The sequence below is a fragment of the Choloepus didactylus genome, chromosome 5, assembly GCF_015220235.1.
Source record: "Choloepus didactylus isolate mChoDid1 chromosome 5, mChoDid1.pri, whole genome shotgun sequence".
Lineage (NCBI taxonomy): Eukaryota > Metazoa > Chordata > Mammalia > Pilosa > Megalonychidae > Choloepus > Choloepus didactylus.
The window spans coordinates 145,981,745-146,003,974 of record NC_051311.1 but is presented as its reverse complement, the minus strand read 5'-3'; the positions used below and the strand labels follow the sequence as shown (position 1 = coordinate 146,003,974).

Sequence of the window (22,230 nt, the reverse complement as noted above, 5' to 3'; positions counted from 1 at the left end):
ATCTTGGGAAATTTACAGTTGTGTGGCACTTTATAATGAACATATATCATCTTACTATTTTACTTTACTTGCAAGCATGTTGGAGGCTGGGCAAGGAGGACATCTTTGCTCCCGCTCTACAAATGAGGAAAACAGTTGCAGAGTTTAAGTGACTTGCCCAAGATCACTAGCCAGAAAGTGGCAAGAACCAGGACTTAGAAACCTAAGTCTCCTAATTCCAAGTTTAAAAAGCTGAGATCAGGTGGGGGAAAAAGCAGGTATTAAGGAAATAAGAGCTCTGAGATCACTTTAAGGTCCACTGATTCTTATAAAGCAGTGGTTCTCAAATGTTTGTCTTCAAACATATCACCAGGGGTGCCGGTTAACAATACAGAATTCTGGATCTCACTCAATACATACTCAATTAGAATCTCTGGCTTTTAAATCTAGAAATATGCAATTTCAACAAGTGCCAGTGATTCTAATGCAGCAATTCTTCCTACAGTGAGAAACAATGTTGTAAAATATGCTGGCTGACAGGTGGGAAACACTCAGGCAAAGTAACTGCAGAAACTGAGTTTAAGTCTAGTGGTTTACTATGCAACTAATTCCATGGAGACACTAGTCAATCTTTTTGTAGAAAAACCTATACAAATAAAAAATCAGATTAAATCTCACTACATCAAATAGCAGAAGACTATTCAAATTCTTCAGTTGTCCACAAATTATAGTCCATTAAGATTCTGTTACATCAGTGAGTCAACTGAATTTGGATTATGATATAATCCTGCATACAAAATTTTAAAATTATTTTGTAAATCCACGAAGAGCTGACTTCATATTTTTCCCCACTGCAAATGTCTTCATGCGACTCCAACAAATCAAGACAACCTAAGATACATTTAATTTAAAATGAGTCAAATTTTAGGTAAGATCTTCCTGATGATCACAAACCCATTTACTAAGAAAATATCAGAAAGAGGGAACATAAAAAAAATTTGAAAAATGCAAGGGAATTATACATAATTCAGAATAGTAGTTACCTCTCTGTAAAGGGGAAAGAGGAATACAATAAGAGAGAAGCATACAGCAATTCCAAAGGAACTGATGATCTATTTTTTATGCTGGGTGGTTGTCATTCTTTAGGTTTACTTATAATTCATGCTACATATACATATTTATCTTTTGTGTTAGTTACATGTAAATAAAAGTACAGGTCACAATCCCTCACTTTCAAGAAACTCTTGGGATCAGATGTGTTTTGGAGTTCAGAATTTTTCAGATTTTATAAAAGCGAAACTGTTGAGAAAGGTATATATACAATACAGAATACCTCTCAGACTTGTCTAGGCAGCACCTGTAATCAAACTCATTACTATTTTGCAGTAAAATATATAAATATTCACATTAAGTGTGATAAAGACTATTAGTGCTTGCCAGGTTTTGCAATTTTCAAAACTTTTTATGGGTTTTAAAATTGTAGATACATGATTATAGACCTGGCTGGTTCCAAATTTCAGAGAGCAGACTAACTGGGCTCAAAGGCCTGCTCTACCACTTAACAGCTATTCAGCACTGATGGTTATTTTATCATTCTTCTCATCTATAAAGGGGAGATGGGCAATAATATCTACCTTGTAGGGATGTGTGAATTAAATGACGATACATGGAAGATGCTGCCTGACCCATAGTAAACACTAACAACATTTATTAGTTATGTTATTGGTGCCACTGTTACTATTAAAGCATTTTCCAAGCTGGTATACCATGGAACTTTGTGCTGCTGGGTATTAGCAGCTGTGCCCCAAACAAATATTTCTAGCACAAATGAATTTCAGGAAAAATCAGTATTAAGGTTAAATAGGCTTCTTAAACTAGCTATTTACATCCTTCTATATATTGTGATGCTTTTCAAACTTATTAAGGATATTGGTAACCATAACCTGGGGCAGAGTTCCATAAATCAAGAGGAAACTGGAACGGGCCAGTTTAATAAGATATGGCTTAGGGTATTAGGAGGAATTTGGCCCAGATCACTTCAGAGATCCTTTCAGTGCTAACAATCTAATCATCAATGATAGTTTCTCAAAACTCATGTTTTTACCACTCACAGTAATCATGAAATTCTGAAGGTTTCTTTGGCAACAGTTTCACAATACTTGTGTATGATATTTATTTCTACACACTGGTCCTAAAATATCTATATTAAATGTAAATTAAACTTTTTAAGATTTTCAGTGGAATCTAATTGTGGAAGTAATGCAATCAACTCTTCAAGACCCCTGGTTTTATCCTCCTCCCTTCTGAAATGGATTTTTTAGTTTATTTATTAGTAAGGGGGTTGAGACTCAAATATAGATTTAATAAAAGGCTGATAAAAACTAAACAATGTCTAAAATGCCATCTTTTAATTATTTGTATTACAGTAACAATACCTAGGACAAAGATTCTGGATTGAGGATATGTGTGCCCATGTGTGTGCATTTTTGGTTATCTCAATAATCAGGAGGGCACTGTTACTGACATTTAGTGACAAGTGCTAGGGACACTAGTCTGGCAATGCTGGATTAAACCTATCACAAAGATACCAGCAGTGAAAAAGTTTATAAGAAACTGAATGAAAAGCCTAGCAATTAAAGAGAAATTTGATATGGAATAAACATTTCCTCAAAATTACTGAATACTTAACTCACTACATGCATTTGTGACCTCAATGGATTAGAGTACTTACAGTTACATATTTGGTCTAAGAGTTTCAGTGTATAATGCAGTAATTACAAAGGCAAAGACCAACTCTAAGGATGTAACAGAATAGATCTGAATCTCCTTTTCACATATTTAGATTCGAAGATTATTAGTGGAGCCACACAAAACACAGGGATTTCACTGAATTATATCGCTAAAGGTTGTATTTCATATTCTTCTCATATCATATATTTAAAAATAATTTTTAGCACAATGATAACAAATCTATATTGCGAAAACACCATACTGATATCATTTATTTATTCTGGGTTTGCCTATAGTTTTCTTCTTCTATTTTTCTCAGATATCAAACCAGTTACTCAATGGATTCTTGTGGTATTATCTTTTTCTCCATCTTTTATTTCTTGTTATCTCTTGAAAGAAATGTCTCCAAGGTCTTTCTGATTACTAGTCTAAATTTATGCCTCAACATCTAGAAGGATTTCAAGATGGAAGACTTGTTTGCTTGGATGTCTGTCACTATCCTGGCCAAATGTTAATCACATTGGGAATTATTTTGACACTGTATTTGTAAATAAGGCCCAACCTGTTTACAGGAATATCACATTCCCTCATTTTCTCCCCTTTGATTGGCTATAACTTATCCAGGCATGTCTTTAGTTCAGTTACGATTATTGCCCTTTCTTGTTCATATACAAATAAGTCTGGCCTATTATTAGTTATTCTCTAACAGCAGTTTCTATTCTTATTATCTACTTCAAACTCAGCTCTCTAGTTTTCTTAATACCTTTTATATAGAATGGCTTATAATTTTACTTCTTATAACAAACTCTCTCATTATAATTCTAATTTATTATTAGTATTCTGACTACTTCATTGTCTTCCTACCTAGTATACTGTCATAATGAGCATATATTATTTTATTATAAACATGCTTGCTGTTATTTGTTTTTATACATTTGAATACTATATTAATTTTTAAAAATATGTATAGAAAGGTTATGTTATCTATGAATTTTATTCAAGAAAATATTACATAAAAAGGAACACTGTGTCTACTAGGTTGAAAATTCAGAGATGGTATTAGACAGATTACCTCAGCTTCAGAATCCTTCAGTTTCTGAACTTTTTCTTTGACCTTCATCTCAAACACCTGCTCCATCTCCATCTCCATCTTCTTCATCTTGGCTACATGCTCCCTTCTTTCTTCCTCCATCTGTGCCAGAGGGCTCCTGTCATGAACATTAAGGACAAACATTAAATGTCTAAAAATAAAAACTGAAATAAAGAAATCTGAAATAGCTAATAAAAACAAATGAGTGTAAATCTCCCTGGCAATGCAGAAATGAATCCTTGGGATGAGCCTGGACCCAACATCATAGGAGTCTGAAAGTCGTTTTGAGCAAAAGAGGGAAATGAAATGAAACAAAATAAAGTTTCAGTGCCTGAGAGATTTCATATGGAGTCGAGAGATCATTCTGGAGGGTATTCTAAAGTGTTATGTAAAGATCCTTTTTTAGATTTTAGTGTATTGGAATAGCTAGAAGGAAATACCTGAAACTGTTGAACTGCAACCCACTAGCCTTGACTCTTGAATACGATTATATAACTATGTAGCTTACATGGTGTGACTGTGTGATTGTAAAAACTTTGTGGCTCACACTCCCTCTATCCAGTGTATGAACAGATGAGTAGAAAAATGGGGACAAAAATTAAATGACAAATAGGGTGGGATGGGGTGGTGGTAGTGGGATGTTTTAGGTGTTCTTTTTTACTTTTATTTTTATTCTTATTTTTTTTGAGTAACGAAAATGTTCAAAAACTGATTGTGGTGATAAATGCACATTCATATGCGATGTGACGGTACTGTGAACAATTGATTTAACACTGTGGATGATTGTATGGTATGTGAATATATCTCAATAAAACTGAATTTTAAAAGAATGAGATGCTATATGCCAAAATAATCCCAGTTTTGACACCATATTAAATGACAGATTTTATATTTATGTACAATGGGATAATTGATTCTTTAGAGACTTAAACAATTGAATATACTTATAATCTAGAACTTCCAGGAGGTCTCATATCTGAACTTGGATCTCTAGGGAATATTTATTAAGCAAAGATCTAAAGAACAAAGACTGATTTTAGTGGGATGTTTCTCTAGACCCAGTATACTTTTATCTCAAAATTAAAGTGACACAAAAAAGAAACTGGTAATTTCAGGAAAATGGAAACATTCCCAAAATACACTTACAGAATGGAAAACTAGAAGAGCATTACTTTATTTTCTACTTTCCTCAAAATTTTAATTACAAGGGCAAAAATTTAATTCATTAAGTTAACATATATATAATATGTGACGTTCTTCCAAAATTCTAAGATTGTAATAATCTCTTCTAAGAAAACTACTGACACTATAATTGTTCTCTTCACAATAAACTTATTTTAGTAACTGAATTAATAATATGCTGAAACAACTACCAGTCAATACCTAGAATAACTCTTTATTTTGGTATGCAGAATATTTCTAGGCCCCTTCCGATAACTTCAATTATCTTGAAAATTCATTCCACTTAAATAAAATATTTCATTGTCTTAAGTTTTAAAGATGTTCAGTGATGAAAAAAAATAACACACGTACAAACTAATCAGAAGCAAAAAATACTTTGGTAATTATTCATTTTGAAATATAAGAAAAAGGACACAAGTATAAATAAAATGTAGCTCACTCTGCTGACATTAAAGGGCTAGAGTTTTAGCACAGTTTAATTCAAAATGTTCATGTTGAGAAATATTTCCTGTTCAGCACTATATAAAGGCTAGCACACTTGTGGACATGAAAAAGTGCCAGAATATCAGGTCTTTCCACTACAGCCCAAGAGTGGAAAATAAAGCCACTCTGTGACTTTCAGGGTTTTAAAAACTATTCAGTAAGAAAGGACAATTTAAAAGAGGCAAGGCCTTCTCTGACATTTTTGATAGAACATGTTTATTTTGCTGCCCCAAAACAGGTCTTGACCTTTGTGGACCCCAAGCAGCTGGTAAGCACATGCATACAAAGGAGCCACCAGGAAACAAAAGAGACCCAGGGTGGAACTGTAAGCAAAGCAGTGCATGTACCTGACCAACTCTTAACTGTGGAAGCATCAAAATAGTTAAAAAAATGAGCATTTTAAACTTTTGGTCCCATCTTGCTCCTTGGGGCAGAACACCCTTTAGTGGAAGTTACCAGGAAAGAACAGAAAAACATCCCTGAAAAAACTTCCTAGAAAGCTGAACTGCTATAAGGAAGGGTGGGCCCCAGGACTGAAAACTAAAATGAAAAAGGAGGCACTGAGCAGGTGAGGGCAAGTTGGGCAAATCTCAGCCTCTGGGAGGAAAATCTGCACAAAAACAGGACAGCCAGGATTCCCAGAGAAAGAACAGAGGAAAGGAAATCTTTTCCTAGGGGTGAAACAACTGCACACAAAAGGGCAATCTTAAAATCGCCTGTGTCCAGGGCAAGAAAACAGGTGCAGAAGATCTGAGAAAATCTTAGTTGAACCCAGGCTGTTCTAAAGGTACAGTACAAGCTGAGCTAAGCATTGAAGAGCCTTTATGCATCGCCAATCTACAATAAAACCCTAGGCAAGAGGGAGAAACTGACTTTCAGAGTTAGCACATCAAAATAACCAGATGCCCAGACATCAGCAAAGAACCACAAGTTATACTAATATAGAGGAATATATGGCTCAATCAAGGGAGCAAACTAAAACTTCAGAGGAGACACAGACTTTGGAACAAATAAAGTTCAAACAAATATCCTACATCAATTTAAGGAGGGGAAGGACATAGTTAGAAATAAACTAAATATGAATATAAAGCTAAAAGATTAAGAAGACAATGTGAGTAAAAAGAATTAGGAAGTTTTGCAAGAAACAAAAAGTTATGGGAATGCAAAGTAATTTGGGTAGAGAATAAAAATATATATGCAGGCACCCCCCCCCCCAGGAGCCGGGGTAAAATGCAGAGGTGCTGGGCTTCCTCAACTGGATTGTTGCTGATGTTCTCACAAACATTGACAACTGATGGTTTGATGTGCTGAGCCCTCTATCACAGGACTTGCCCTTATGATGCTCGTTACTGCAAAGAAGAGGCTAAACCTGCCTTATAATTGTGTCTAAGAGTCTCCCCCTGAGTACCTCTTTGTTGCTCAGATGTGGCCCTCTCTCTCTAGCTAAGCCACCTCGGCGGGTGAACTCACTGCCCTCCCTCTCTATGTGGGATCTGAATCCCAGGGGTGAGAATCTCCATGACAATGTGGGATACAACTCCCGGGGATAAATCTGGACCCTGCATCATGGGATTGAGAACATCTTCTTGACCAAAAGGGGGATGCAAAATGAAATGAAAAAAAGTTTCCATGGCTGAGAGATTCCAAATGGAATTGAGAGGTCACTCTGGTGGGCACTATTATGCACTATACAGATAACCCCTTTAAGGTTTTAGTGCAGTGAAATAGCTCAAAATAAATACTTGAAACTATCAAACTATAACCCAGTAGCCTTGATTCTTGAAGATGATTGTATAGCAATACAGCTTACAAGGGGTGACAGCATGATTGCGAAAGCCTTGTGGACCGCATTTTATCCAGTGTATGGATGGATGAGTAGAAAAATGGGGACAAAAAACTAAATGAAAAACAGGTTAGGGGTGGGGGAGATGACTTGGGTGTTCTTTTTTTTACACTTTATTTTTTTCACTTTTTCTGGTACAAGGAAAATGTTCAAAAAATAGATTGGGGTGATGAATGCACAACTATATGATGGTACTGTGAACAACTGATTGTACACTTTGGATGACTGTATGGTATGTGAATATATCAATAAAAAAGTCATAAAAAATGGAAAAAAGTTATGGGGATGAAAAACAAAAAGTACACTAGAGGAATACAACAGCAGATTAGAACGGGCAGAAGAAAGAATCAGCAAACCAGAAGACAGGACAATCAAAATCATACAGTCAGAATCAAAAGGGAAAAATCAAATGATCGTCTCAATAGATGCTGAAAAAGCATCTGACAAAATTCAGCATCCTTTTTTGATAAAAACATTTCAAAAGGCAGGAACTGAAGGAAACTTCCTCAATATGATAAAAGGCATATATGAAGAAACCCACCGCCAGCAATATAGTACTCAATGGTGAAAGGCTGAAAACCTTCCCTCTAAGATCAGGAACGAGACAAGCATGCCTGCTGTCACCACTGTTATTCAACATTATGCTAGAAGTTCTAATCAGAGCAATCCAGCAAAGGCATCCAGATTGGAAAGAAAGAAGTAAAACTGTCATTATTTGCAGATGATATGATATTTGGAAAACCCTGAGAAATCAACGATACAGTTACTTGAGCTAATAAACAAATTCAGCGAAGTGGCGGGATACAAGATTAAGCCACATAAGTCAGTAATGATCCTAGAAACTACAAATTACCTAAGTGAAGAGACACTCAAGAAAAAGATTCCATTCACAATAGCAACTAAAAAAACCAAGTACCTAGGAATAAACTTATCCAAGGATGTAAAAGAGCTTTACATAGAAAATTACATAACATTACTAAAAGAAATAAAAGAGAACCTAAAGAGATGGAAAGATATTCCATGTTCATGGATAGGAAGGCTAAACATCATTAAGATATCAATCCTACCCAAACTGATCTACAGATTCATTGCAATTCCAATCAAATTTCCAACAAAACTACTTGGAAAAACTAGTTATCAAATTTATTTGGAAGGGAAAGGGACCTCAAATTATAAAAACTTGCTAAAAAAAAAACAAAAAGTGTGAGGACTTACACTTCCTGGCTTTGAAGCCTACTATAAAGCCACTGTAGTCAAAATAGCATGCTACTAGCACAAAGATGGACATATTGATCAATGGAATCGAACTGAGAATTCAGAAATAGACCCCCAGATCTGCAGTTGACTGATTTTTGATAAAGCCCCCAAATCCACTGAACTGGGAAAGAAGAGTATCTTTAACAAATGGGGCTGGAAGAACTGGATATCCCCACATCCAAAAGAATGGAAGAGGACCCTACCTCACATCTTACACAAAAATTAACTCAAAGTAGATCAAAGACCTCAATATACGAGACAGTACCATACAACTCCTAAAAGATAATGTAGGGAAACATCTTCAAGACCTAGTATTAGGAGGTTGCTTCTTAGACCTTACACCCAAAGCACAAACAATGAAAGAAAAAAACAGATAAATGGGAACTCAAAATCAAAAGCTTCTGTACCTCTAAGGAATTTGTCGCAAAGGTAAAGGGGTAGCCAATGCAGTGGGAGAAAATATTTGGAAACCATGCATCTTATAAGAGACTGATATTTCACATATATAAAGAAATCTTACAACTTAACAAAAATAGTACAAACAGCCCCATTACAAAATGGGCAAAAAATATGAAAAGACTTTTCTAGAGAAATGTCTATAGATAGACAGAAGCTAGTGAAGGGGGAATGATAATTTAATATGTATGGGTGACCTTAAAGGTATGAGAATGGTCAGGTGTGACTATAGTTCATTAATGGGATTATAAGTTATCAGTAAGCACTGAAAGCAAACATGTTTGTAAATGGTTGTTTAAAGGCATGTAACCCACAGAGTAGCACCACAAACCTAAATAAGTGTTAGCATGATATACTTACAAAGTATGACACTGGTGCAGAGGGTTAACAACAGTGTGGTATATGGAAAAACTACCCATTACATATTAAAGAGTATATTTTAATAGGAATATCTTACCAACACTACAATAATACCGATAAGCGCTCTGGGATGTATTATGTTATGGTAACTGTTTAAAGTGGAAGTGATGATGATGGTACAACTAAGTGAAGATAATGTAAAAAACTGACCATTTACCTTGGGATACAATACATATTAAGTGAAATTAGGAACCCACTTGCTCTTGTGAAATTTAGGGCTGTTAATGGGTGGCTGAGCCCTCCTATAATTATGCCTGAGAAGCACCTCCAGGGAATCTCTTTTGGTGCTCGGATGTAGCCTTTCTCGCTCTAAGCCCAACTTGGCAAATAAATTCATTAACCTTCCCCCCCCAGGAGGGACATGACTCCCAGGGGAATAAATCTCCCTGGCAACATGGGATATGATTCCCAGGAGTGAGCCTGGCCCTGGCAGCAAGGGATTGAACATGCCTACTTGACCAAAAGGGGGAAAAAGAATGGTAACAAGCTGAGGTCATAGTGGCTGAGAGATCTCAGAATCAAAAGGCTATCCTGGAGGTTTCTCTTACGCAGGTTCCAGCTAGACATCCCAAATTGCCACAATATGCCATGCCCTCAACAAAAGCAGTTCCCAAATACCTAGGTCCCTACCTGAGACTCTAGAAAAGATTCATTCACTAAGTTTTATTTCTCAGAAACTTAAATCCACCAGAGTGTTCCTATGCCAGACAAGTCCTAAAACCCAGAGGCAACAGCCTCTTTAAGAATAATCAGATGCAGCCCCCTTCCCCATACTGTTGACACCCCCTTTCAATATGAACAAGTTAGGGTGCTCACTGCCTAGACATCCCTGGAGATGGAGAAAGAGATTGAGAGGAAGGGGTAGCAACAAGCAAGCTAAGATTTAACAAAGGTCTATGAATAGTGAATCTTTATATAAATATATAGAGACTTTTAGATGCTGGGGTGTTGGAATAGCTGGAAGGAGGTAAATGACATGGTGGAAATGTAATCTATAACATCTTTTGAAATTTGCTCTTATAGCTATTTGTTGAATTGTGCTTTGAAAATCTTCACTTTTCTATATATCCCCTATATTGCATAATAAGGAAGGAACTGAAACTGTGGAACTGCAACCCATAACAATTTTTGAAATTACCTATGTAACTGCTTGTTGAGCTGTACATTGAATGCTATCACCTTTCTATGTGCATGTTATATTTTATGATAATGGAAATAGCTAAAGTTGTGGGGAGAAAAAAAAATGAGGGAGAGCTTAAAACATCCACAGATAAACAAAAACTGGGAGAGTTTGTCACCAAGAGACCTGTCCTGTAAGAATTGCTAAAGGGAGTTATTCAGGTTGAAAGGAAAAGACAGGAGAGAGTGGCCTGGAGCAGTATGAAGAAATGAAGATCTTCATTCAGTAAAGGTAACTAAATCTGTAACTGCAAAATGAAAAGCAATCCAGTCAAAACATTTAAAAAGCATGATAAATAGAAAAAAAAAAAAAAACTATAAATAACCCGAGTATCACAGTTGTAGCAGAGTCTCTGTAACTCTACTCATTAATTCCTATAAGAGAATACAATTGATTAAGAAATCTTAATCAACTGAAACTGAAATCTTATTTCCTGATAACAGACTCATAACATAAAGAGGGGAAAATGGAGGGATATGGGAAGAGACACATGCATACCATTGAAGTTAAGTTGGTATCTTTTCAAACTAGTAAGTTAGACTTAGGTAAACACAAAGTATTTTAAAAATATACAGAAATGGAAAGGAGAAAGGGATCAATTACATCACAAAAGATAAACATACGCAATAGGTGGCTGCAATAAAGGAAGAAACAAGCAAAGTATAAGATATATAAAAAACAAAGGATAAAATGGCTGAAAAGAGTCCTGTCTTTTCAGTAATAACAATGAACATTAATGGATTAAACACCTCCAACAAAAGACAGATTAGTAGAATGGATAAAAAAAGCACAATCCAAATATATGGTGTTTACAAGAAACTCACTTAAGACTCAAAGACACAACTAGGTTGAAAGTGAAAGGATGGAAAAAGATAAACACTAACCAAAAGAGAGCTGGAGAAGCTATACTAATAACAGACAAAATCGACTTCCATCAAACAGCTGTTAGAAGAGACAAGAAAGATACTATACCTTAATAAATAGGTTGATCCACCAATGAGAACTAACAATCACAACGATTTAAGTACTCAACCACAGTACCTCAAAATACACGAGGCAAACACTGACAAAACTGAAGGGAAAAACAGACACCTCTACAATAAAACTAGGAAACTTCGATACAGCATTTTCATCCATGGATAGAACATCTAGACAAGATCAATTAAGAAGCAGAGAACTTGAGCAATATGATACGTGAACTAGACCAAACAGTGTGCCACAGAACAAAATTTTGGTACACACACACAATGGAGTATTATGTAGCTGTGAAAAGGAATGAAGTTCTAATAATGTGATAACATGGATGGACCTTGAAGACATGTTAAGTGAAGTAAGGCAGACACAAAAGAACCAATGAATGATCTCACTGATATGAAATAATCTGACTAAGAAAATTCATGGAGTCAGAAACTAATACAGCCATACCAGGGGCCTTGTCAGGGGTAGTTCATGCAGAAGTAATGCTTAATGGTTAATTTCTGTTTGGTGTGATGGAAAAGATTTGGTACTGGTAGCACAATATTGTGAATGTAATTAATACCATTGAATTATATATTTTAATGTGGCTAAAGGGAAATTTTAGGGTGAATATATGTTACTAGAATAATAAAAACTCAGAAATCAAGAGGACTGTACAACACAGTGAACCCTAATATAAACCGGGGACTCGAGTTAATATTATAATTATGTTCTTTCATCCACTGTAACAAGGGTACCACTAATGCAGAGTATTAATAATAGGGAAAACTGTGTGAGGGTGGTATATGACAACTCTGTATTTTCTTCATGTTTTTGGGAAAACTTACAACTTCTCTAAAAAGAAAAAAAAAAAAATGGGAGGAGTTTGGAATATTTCACATTTGAGATACATTAGATTTATTGACCTTAAAAAAATACTTGATTCTTGACCAAAAAAACAATAAACTGATATTTCTTATTAAAAAAAAAAAAGTTCACACATATCTGAAATTGATTTTTTGAATCCTTTCACCAGTCAAAATGATTTTGCAAATGTCTTAAATTTTAATTAGCACCACAGTTCTAGTCATCTTTATTAAAGGGTAAGTTAGAAAATTATAATGCAAAATTGTGCATGTAATGTAGAAAATACAGGAAAAATGATCATCTTTGACTTCTTCTTAATTTACATCATTTGCCTTCTTTTTAATGGGGAAACTCTTCCATATATGTTTAGATATGCTAAAAACTTATAAACCTAAACAGTTTGGAGAAATGAAAGCAGTCCAGTCAAAGAATTTAAAAAGCATGGTAAACAGAAAGAAAGAAAAATCTATAAATAACCTGAATATCCAAAGATATAACTTGGATTCTTCTAGTGGTTAACAGTTTCTGTAAAGCCACAGGAGGATTCACTATTTGCCATGACCAAATAACAGAATAAAGGACCATACAAGGTTGACCTAGTAAGGTGTACTGTGGTTGTGTTAACAGGACCCACATTTGAATGTAATGAAAGATAATAATATTTCGTTTAAATTATGTGTGGTCTTTCCTGAAGAATAAAACTAAGCAAGAACATTTACATAACTTTGCTCCAACATTTCGTAGGCCACTGTGTTAATACAGACATATAGCAATTTTTATACCAAATTTTCCAAAGTAATTTCATTTAAATGGATTTGATAGAACAGTAAAAATTTCCAGAAAGTCTGGGAAACAACAGAGCTGTGAACATTTTATTTTGCCAAGTGAGAACATTTAAACCAAACATAAAACTCTAGCTTTTCATGAAAAGACTTTTGAATAAAGGACACAAGTGAATAAATTTTAATTAATTTTTGAGGCCAACTTATGACTGCACATGGCCTATTTGAAGACTCTAAGAAGTAAAAAAGAAAGTAATAAAACCACCACAAAGGGCCAAAGAGATTGTCTAGTTCAGTGGTCTTGGAACTGCGGTCTATATTTATACAAAGACTTCTAAGGGTTACCTGAGCATGGGCAAATTTAAGAGAATCAATTTCCAGATCCTCAGTTTCCCTAGAACTCTTGCCTAACTGATCTACCTGAAAACGTCCAAGTTACAAACAGCCCTTTTCTCACTTTACAATAGAAATATCTACTCTTCTCTCTTACTCAATTCTTTTTTTTTTTAAACCTGTTACAGTTTTAGCTCAAGTAACTCACACAGTAGCATTCTTATTATGCAGGCAATTTTTTAACTATACTGTGAGGTTTACTGCTTTTCTCTGAATTACTATACCTGCATCCAACAGCAGGAAATAACCTAATCACACTACTTTAAATGCCTTATATTTGACCGTTATATCTAGGACATGAATGTTTTATAAAATATAAGACACTAAGTGTATACATTTAATGAAAAATATGCAGTTCATACATTTGCCTTATATTATAAAATTATCAGTGGCTTTATCAGTGGCTTCATTTGTATGTTTAAACAGTTAAAAAGATCATAACCTAATGAAAACACCTTTTCACTAGATGGTTCCTTAAATTTTTGTGCAATACAAATTGTTGTTTAATACAGATTTTGCTAAAAATAGATAAAAAGTCTTGCGTTTTTCTCATGCACTAAAACTTATCTAAAATAGAAACCTGTTCTAAATATTTAAAAAAATTGTTGCAATATTAACCATATCGCTTTTAAAAACTGCTGCAGTAAATTGCTAGAAGTCAGTGTTTTGCAAAGTATAGTGTTTTGCAAAGTATGCACCACTGATCACCTGTATGAGAACCACAGGTTAACATTCTAATAAGATGCTTATTAAAAATATACCTCCCAGGCCCATCCCAGATCTTCTGAATCAGAATCTCTTACCAGGGAGCCTAGAAATCTACCTTTTTAACAAGCACTTCAAGGAGATCCTTGAAAACACAGAAAATCTAGGAATTCATCAATAAAGTTTTTCAAACAAGCATGCTAATGGGATAAGAAGACATTTCAAAGTTTAGAAGGAGGTTAGGAGCTATGGTCCAGACATCAATAGGAAATATGGAAGAAAATAAATACAGAGCTAAATTTAAAATCAGCTTTAAAAGAGAACTGCTTAAAACTTTGCCAGTGAATGATAATGCTTTGTGTGCTTTCTTCTGGAATTTAGGGCCATTAGGGAGACATAACTAAAAGAGAAAAAAGGGACGACAGTTTTCCTATTCCATTATAAAGAATGTTGCCCAGTATTTTAAAAACCTATAAAACACAGTATTGCTATTTTGAGAACTTCTGTTTCTCATTATTTATATAGATGATCCTTCAGGGTTATCCCTCTAATAATAGATAACACCTAGCTACAAATATGCACTGAAAAATGGTTTTCATAATACTTATGAACTTCAACAGTCCCAAATAAAGGAAAAATAGGGCACAGATATTGTTACCAAGAAGATACAGTTACCAGCTATTTTACCAGCTTCCTTGCATGTCTGTTTTCCCTGACTCATCATGAAGCCACAACAGCTTGAGACCCTAGGTCAGAAGAGCAGAGCTACACTCGGTAATCCCTTATTCCGAGCTCTAACAACCTACAGAAAGCCAAACTCCAGCTAATTTTCAACCTGGAAATATACAAAAGAAGCAGAGAAGGTAACCAGGACTACACTCACCTAAATATTCCTTTTTTTTTGGGGGGGGGGTCCTGGTTCCTTGTTTACATATAATGTTAGAGAACACTCTGCTATCAAAAATATTTATTTAAAAAAGCTAGGAGGATCTAAGATGGTGGCATAGAAGAGGAGTGGAAGCTAAGTAGTCCCCCGGGAACAAATGAAAAAAACCAGAAACAACTAGTAAATAATCCGGAATAACTGCAGGGGGACAAACGTGACTGTCCACTCATCATACACTAATGTGAATTGGGAGGAATGCCCGAGATCACAGCATAAGATCTGTAAGTAAAAACCTGCGGATCCAAATCGGGAGACCCCTCCCCCACAGCCTGAGCTACAAAGCCTCGTGGTGCCAGAGAACAGCTTTCTCCCAGCAGGTGAATGTGGCTCAGCTGAGCTCCAACTGGGGTGTTAATTAGCGAGTGTGAACTGCTCACTACGAGAGGTGCGAGTCCCCAGCAGGTAGGCGGAGGCTTTGGGTGGCAGCTGACGTTGGAGAGCCGGAGGGTCGCCTCAGACTAGCTCTGTTCCTTTTTCGACTCAGTGGAGAAAGCCTCAGCCATTTTCGGTTCCCAGTTCTGTGATCCAGACAAGGGTATAGCACAGGCAGAGAGAGACCACAGAAATGCTAATGACCTCCCCCTGGGGGGTCTATCTTCTCTGAGAGGAAAGGGGTGGGGCCCAGCTCTGCTACCTGCCTTTCATCAGAATTTACACCAGTCAAGAATTATAGGCTAATCTCTGCATCAGGCAGAGAGCACCCCTGCAAGGCCCAGGGCTTCCCTTGAGGGACAATGTGCACTAGTGACGTAGCACAGCCTTCCCTTAGCAGAGGTCTTGGAAGATAACAGCTGAGAAGGGGGGCCCGTTCGGAAAACCCAGGGACGATACGTCAGTGTCGGTGGTTTGTGGGTCAGCGACAGAGAAAAGCTGGGGCAAAACTGAAATGAAGGCTTAGACTCTTGCAACAGCCTTGAATCTCCAGGAACACCTGGGAGGTTTGAATATTAAAGCTGCCCTGCTTCCCTGACCACCCAGACACATGCACCATGTTCATGGCGGACAGCTCCAACAACAAACCCAAACTGAGTTCACCAACTGAATCCCACAAAAATCATTTCCCCATACACCACAGAGACAGAGTTGGGAAGAACTGACTTGAGGGGTATAGGTGGCTCGCAGACGCCTTCTGCTGGTTAGTTGGAGAAAGTGTACGCCACCAACTTGTATTTCTGAAAAATTAGTATTTTTTTTTTTTACAACTTGAAAGAACCCTATCAAGCAAAGCAAATGCCAAGAGGCCAAAAACAACAGAAAATCTTAATGCATATGATAAAACCAGACGATATGGAGAACCCGATCCCAAACACCCAAATCAAAATATCAGAAGAGACACAGTACTTGGCACAATTAATCAAACAATTACAATCGAGGAACGAAAACATGGCACAGGATATAAAAGACATGAAGAAGAACATGGAATATGATAAAAGGGACATAAAGAAGACCCTAGAAGAGCATAAAGAAGAAATTGCAAGATTAAATTAAAAAATAGAAAATCTTATGAAAATAAAAGAAATTCTTGGCCAAATTAAAAAGACTCTGGATACTCATAATACAAGATTAGAGGAAGGTGAACAACGATTTAGTGTCCTAGAGGTCCACAGAACAGAAAATCAAAGAACGAAAGAATGGAGAAAAAAATAAAAAAAATCGAAAAGGATCTCAGGGATATGATAGATAAAATAAAACATCCAAATGTAAGACTCATTGGTGTCCCAGAAGGGGAAGAGAAGGGTAAAGGTCTAGAAAGCGTATTCTAAGAAATTGTTGGGGAAAATTTCCCAAACCTTGTACACCATATAAATACACAAAGCATAAATGCCCAGCAAACTCCAAATAGAATAAATCCAAATAAACCCACTCCAAGACATATTCTGATCAGACTCTCAAATACTGAAGGGAAGGAGCAAGTTCTGAAAGCAGCAAGAGCAAAGCAATTCACCACATACAAAGGAAACAACATAAGACTAAATTGTGACTACTCAGAGGCCGCCATGGAGGCAAGGAGGCAGTGGCATGACATATTTAAAACTATGAGAGAAAAATTTCCAACCAAGAATACTTTATCCAGCAAAACTCTCCTTCAAATTTGAGGGAGCGCTGAAATTTTTCACAAACAAATGCTGAGAAAGTTTGCCAATAAAAGACCTGCCCTACTTCAGATACTAAAGGGAACCCTACCGACAGAAAAACAAAGAAAGGAGAAAGATACAGAGAACTTTAACAGACATATATAGAACCTTACATCCCAAATCACCAGGACACTCATTTTTCTCTAATGATCACGGATCTTTCTCCAGAATGGACCACATGCTGGGACATAAAACAAGCCTCAATAAATTAAAAAACAAACAAACAAAAAAAACCCAATTGAACATATTCAAAGCACAATCTCTGACCACAATGGAATACAAATAGAAGTCAATAATTTTTGAATTTTAACTCCACTATTTACTTCCTGCATGATATAAAATACACAAACTCTAATGACAAATCAGTGGCTTTGAACTCAGTGTAAAATATGTAATTTTTGACAAGAACTATATAAAGGTGGGGTAATGGAGTTTAGGTACATAGTTTATGTGTCCTATTGAAATTAAGTTGGTATCAAAGAAAAACAAGATTGTTATGGATTTAAAAGTTTAATTTTAAGACCCACAGTAAACACTAAGAAATTATCAGAGAATATGACCATAGAGATGAAAAGTAGAGTATAGGTTAAGAGAAGTGGGGGAAGGGGCAATAGGGAGTTAAGAAATGAGTATAGGGTTGCTGTCTGAGGTGAAGGGCAATTTCTAGTAATAGATGGTGGGAAGGTGATAGCATTGCAACATTCTAAATGTGATTAATCCCACTAATGGAAGGCTAGGAGGGGGTGGAATGGGAAGATTTAGGCTGTATATATGTTTCCACAATTGAGGGGGAAAAAAAAAAAGTCCAAATAGACGACAATTGAATGCCAAGGATGACCCTGAATGGGATCTGAGGATGGAGGACAGGAGGCTCAAAGGGACACAGTTGAGACGTAAGGAAAAGGAAATATAGAATGTAAGCTTTGTATCATTGTTGAATATCTTATACTTCTTAGCTGCGCTTCATGGGATTGCATAAAAGAATGTTCTTGTTCATGGGAATTGTATATGTGAATTATAGTGTTTGTTCAAGGATGTGTGCAGCTACCTCTCATATGTTCAGAAGACAGAGCAATAGATGATGGATGATAGATAGGAAGAGAGGGAGGGAGGGAAAGAAATAGCGGTGTGACAATATGTTAAAGTTAGTGGATCGGGGTATAGGGAGAGGGGTCAGGGAATGCTGAAGTTCTGTGTATGGGGTTTGTACTGTTTTTGCAACTGTTCCTATAACTTTGAATTTATTTCAAAATAAAATAAAAAAAAAAAAGCTAGTAAAAGGCATAGCTCTGATTATTCTTAAGGGGTGTTGATCTTAAAAGGTAAAATGGGCTAAGAGATCTTGGTAGTAACTTTGTTTTCTTCCTTTAAAAAAGCTTATGTGCTCAGAGTTGTGATACGTAAGGAGCTGTTTGATTTCTAATTGGGGATCTATTAAGTGTGTGGTACATGGTTATAAAGATGATGGCAAATGACCAGAAAAGAATGCATGGCTCTTTCACTTAAGGAAGAAGAAAATTAAACAACACTTCCTCTAACAATTAAACAGTAGAATACAAAACTGCCAAAAGAGAGTTTAACAATACAAATTTCTGCTATTGTCACAGACATTATCCAAATTTTTATTGAATAACTAGGAGAAATTTGATAAAAATGGAACTTAATTATATACTACATAAATAGCACTTTTCTGCAGGGTAAAAAATACATACTTACTTAGTAAGTTGTCCTTTATTCTTGTTGTTATCAACTCCGTTGTAAGTCACAGCTGCCAGTTTTCTGCTTCTGTAGTTCTCATAGTGTACATTATTAGTGACATCTTTCAAGTCTTGCATGTGCGTTCTGTTATAAATAACATACCAATAGTTCTCTTCTATTAAAAAAGTTTTGATGTAAATTCAAAACATACCAAAACAAATCTTTCAGACTTAAAATGAGCAAGAGTATTCTTAAGGAGGATGGCATTTGTCTTCATTTCCACATTCAAGGCATGAGGTTCCAAATGAGATTTTAAGAGCCATGAAGCACACAAAGGGATTACTGAAGGATACAGAAAAGTATTTTTAACAGTATATATTTAATTTTACTAGAGAAGGGAAAGTAGATTAACTTCTATTGAAGCTCATAAAACCTAAAAGAAACAGTCTTTCTTTTTCCAATATTACTAGTATCTAAGTTTTTATTCAGGACACTTCAGATCACAGGTCAGTTGGATTCAAATTGGGGAATATTAATTTAGAGTAAACTTTTGTTTATTCAGACTGTCTAGCAAATGTAAATTTTAGGAAAGTGTATTTTTTGATGATAGCTTTTACATAATATATAAAATCAATACATACATGAGATAAACTATCAAAAACATGATTCCATCATTCCTTAATGATTCAAGATGCTAAGGACACCCTGAGCTGTCCTGTGAATATTATTTACTAACACAGTGTTCTTGGATAGACATGGTGTGGTAGTCTGTATTATGCAATTCTCCCTTTCTCATCATATATTCCATCTTGGGAACTTCCTGCATATGCTATGTTGCATCTTTCACCTCTGCTCTATCACTTTACCAAAACTCCATCCTAGGAATCAAACATAAAGGCTTACTCTGTTTCTGTCTTTCCTGATCTCCATAAAATGTTTACTGTTACTTTACAATCTGGCCTCTTAAAGTCCTCTCCCAGCATTTCCTTGCAGTTCTCTGAGAGGAACTGACTCTCTTAGGGCAACAACAGACTTCTGAGTACCAAATAGTTACTTCTAAAGCTCTACTTTTTGCTTCAGTCATATGAGGCAGCTCCCTACTCCTAGTATACCCTATGGTTGAGATTGAATAATTTATGCTAATTTGTCACTGTCTTTCCCTATTTAACAGCCCCACCACCTTGAAGCCAAGTCAGTGAAACCCATGACAATTTTCTCCTTGGCAGTCACTCTTTTTTTGGCACCAGAATATGTTATAGGTGACACATATTACCTCTTCAACTCTATTGTAAGCTCCCTGTTACAGGGAACATGTCATTTACTTTTAGTACTCTCACTACAGAGAACAAATAATAGGTCTTTAAAAAATTGATAACTAAAGGTTGAAGTATGGTAAACACTATTGATTTTTTTGGAATAAATTTCTGTTACCAGTTTCTCTAAGGAGAGAATATTAAAAACAATTACCTATGCCAAAATAAAAGTCTTTTTTGTAATTGTTATTATTATATCATCTACCACCACTGCATCAATGAAAAACCATCCAAGGACCTGGAGAAGAGTACTTACGGAGTGGAAATACAAAAAAATAAAGCAAATGTACTAATTAAGTAATAAGTTATTTTTTAACATTAACTTGTTTGATAATGAAAGTTTTTCCTTTCACTAAAATAATCTTTATAATTACCTAGTTCTGATTTTTTTAGGAAAGAAAAGTCTCAATTTCCATTTAACTAACCACACCTTATTTTATCCTTTTAATATTCAACCCATACCTCCTCCAGTCTTAAAAGAAATTGATAATTAATAGTACAGTTTTCCCTACAGCTTCAGAATTTATACTTCTTTCCATTTCCCTTTGCTGATTTCATAGCTCTCTTCTCTGGTTTTGCGTTCCTTCTCTGTTTAATTTCTGCACCTCTTAGGCCCACATCCTAGAAAATATCTGTATCAAGTTTTCCTCCTTTTCTCCATTGTCTTCCTTGTTTTGCCTGCAGCAGCCATTTCTCCTGATTAGCAAAATGATACTTCTATGAATTTGGCTCTTCCTTGGAAGCAACCACTATTCCTAACTTTCACTTAGCAAAAGTATTTCCATTTTTTACTTGGGATTTATAGATATCTGGCATCTTGGTATTGATATTTCCTTCCTTTAAGTATCTATCAAATATCCACTCTATGCTATTCTCTTAAAGACATGAGCTACATTAAATATACATCTTTTTCATCTCTACTCAAATATTTAAAAGGAAAAACAAGAAATTAAAATGTCTCTAAGCTTTTCATCTTGAAAGTATAATACTTTTTTTGAAGATGTTTTTAAAACTCTACATGTAAAAATTATAAATTAAATTTTTATAATTTATGATAAATTATAATTTAATCTATAATAAATTAAATTATAATTTAATCTTCATTAAAGATTAATGAAGATGCAAAACCACCTAGCATAAAGTGAACATTTATATGTTAGGAAAGAAAAACAGAGAAGCAAATGTGCTATAGCAAATTTAACAAATAATTGAATTTTTTCATTAAGTCAAGTCACCCAACCAGCCTTGTACCTCAAACAGCTGAAGCCAATACTCTTACCCTAGTCACTGTTAAAAATGTTAAATAGGACCAATCCCAATCTCACAAGTAAACATCATTCAATGACTGCATTCATCCTAATCCAAGTTAAGACATCTATTTCCATGAATCCTTTCCTATCTGACCTATATAACATCCCCAAACTATGAATTCCTTTATCATGTTTAAGTACCTGTATCACATTACCCTATCTGTTTATATCTTACAAGCCTTTAGAATTTTTTATTATTTTCAAACGTGCCTGACTGTCTGATGTTTTGCTGTACTAAATTCTCTGTAAGCATGGCCAGTTTGCTCTGTAATGCTTTTATACTAGTGAGTTCCACTTAGCATCTGCCAGGCTATACACCTTCACACATTCCTAGTTTCTGGCTCGGTAACTAGCCTTCCCTCCTATAGTGTTGTATGTATGCAATTATTGACTATATATTTTAAAAATACACAAGATATAGTTTTAGAATACCATTGTGTCAAGTACTGGAAAAATACCATAGGAGCTTTAAAATTGAGGAAAAGAATAAAATCAGAGGGAAGG

General features: G+C 35.4%; 1 protein-coding gene across 4 annotated transcripts in view; it reads right to left on the bottom strand.

Moving 5' to 3' along the window:
* Positions 1-22,230, bottom strand: part of SEPTIN7 (septin 7) — a 110,194-nt gene that overhangs the window by 2,330 nt on the left and 85,634 nt on the right. For all 4 annotated transcript variants that reach the window (XM_037837068.1, XM_037837067.1, XM_037837070.1 and 1 more), the window contains 2 exons: positions 19,122-19,247; positions 3,782-3,917 (listed from right to left, as the gene is read on the bottom strand). In XM_037837068.1, coding sequence (XP_037692996.1) covers positions 3,782-3,917; positions 19,122-19,247 — 262 coding nt within the window. The remainder of the gene's footprint in view (positions 1-3,781; positions 3,918-19,121; positions 19,248-22,230) is intronic.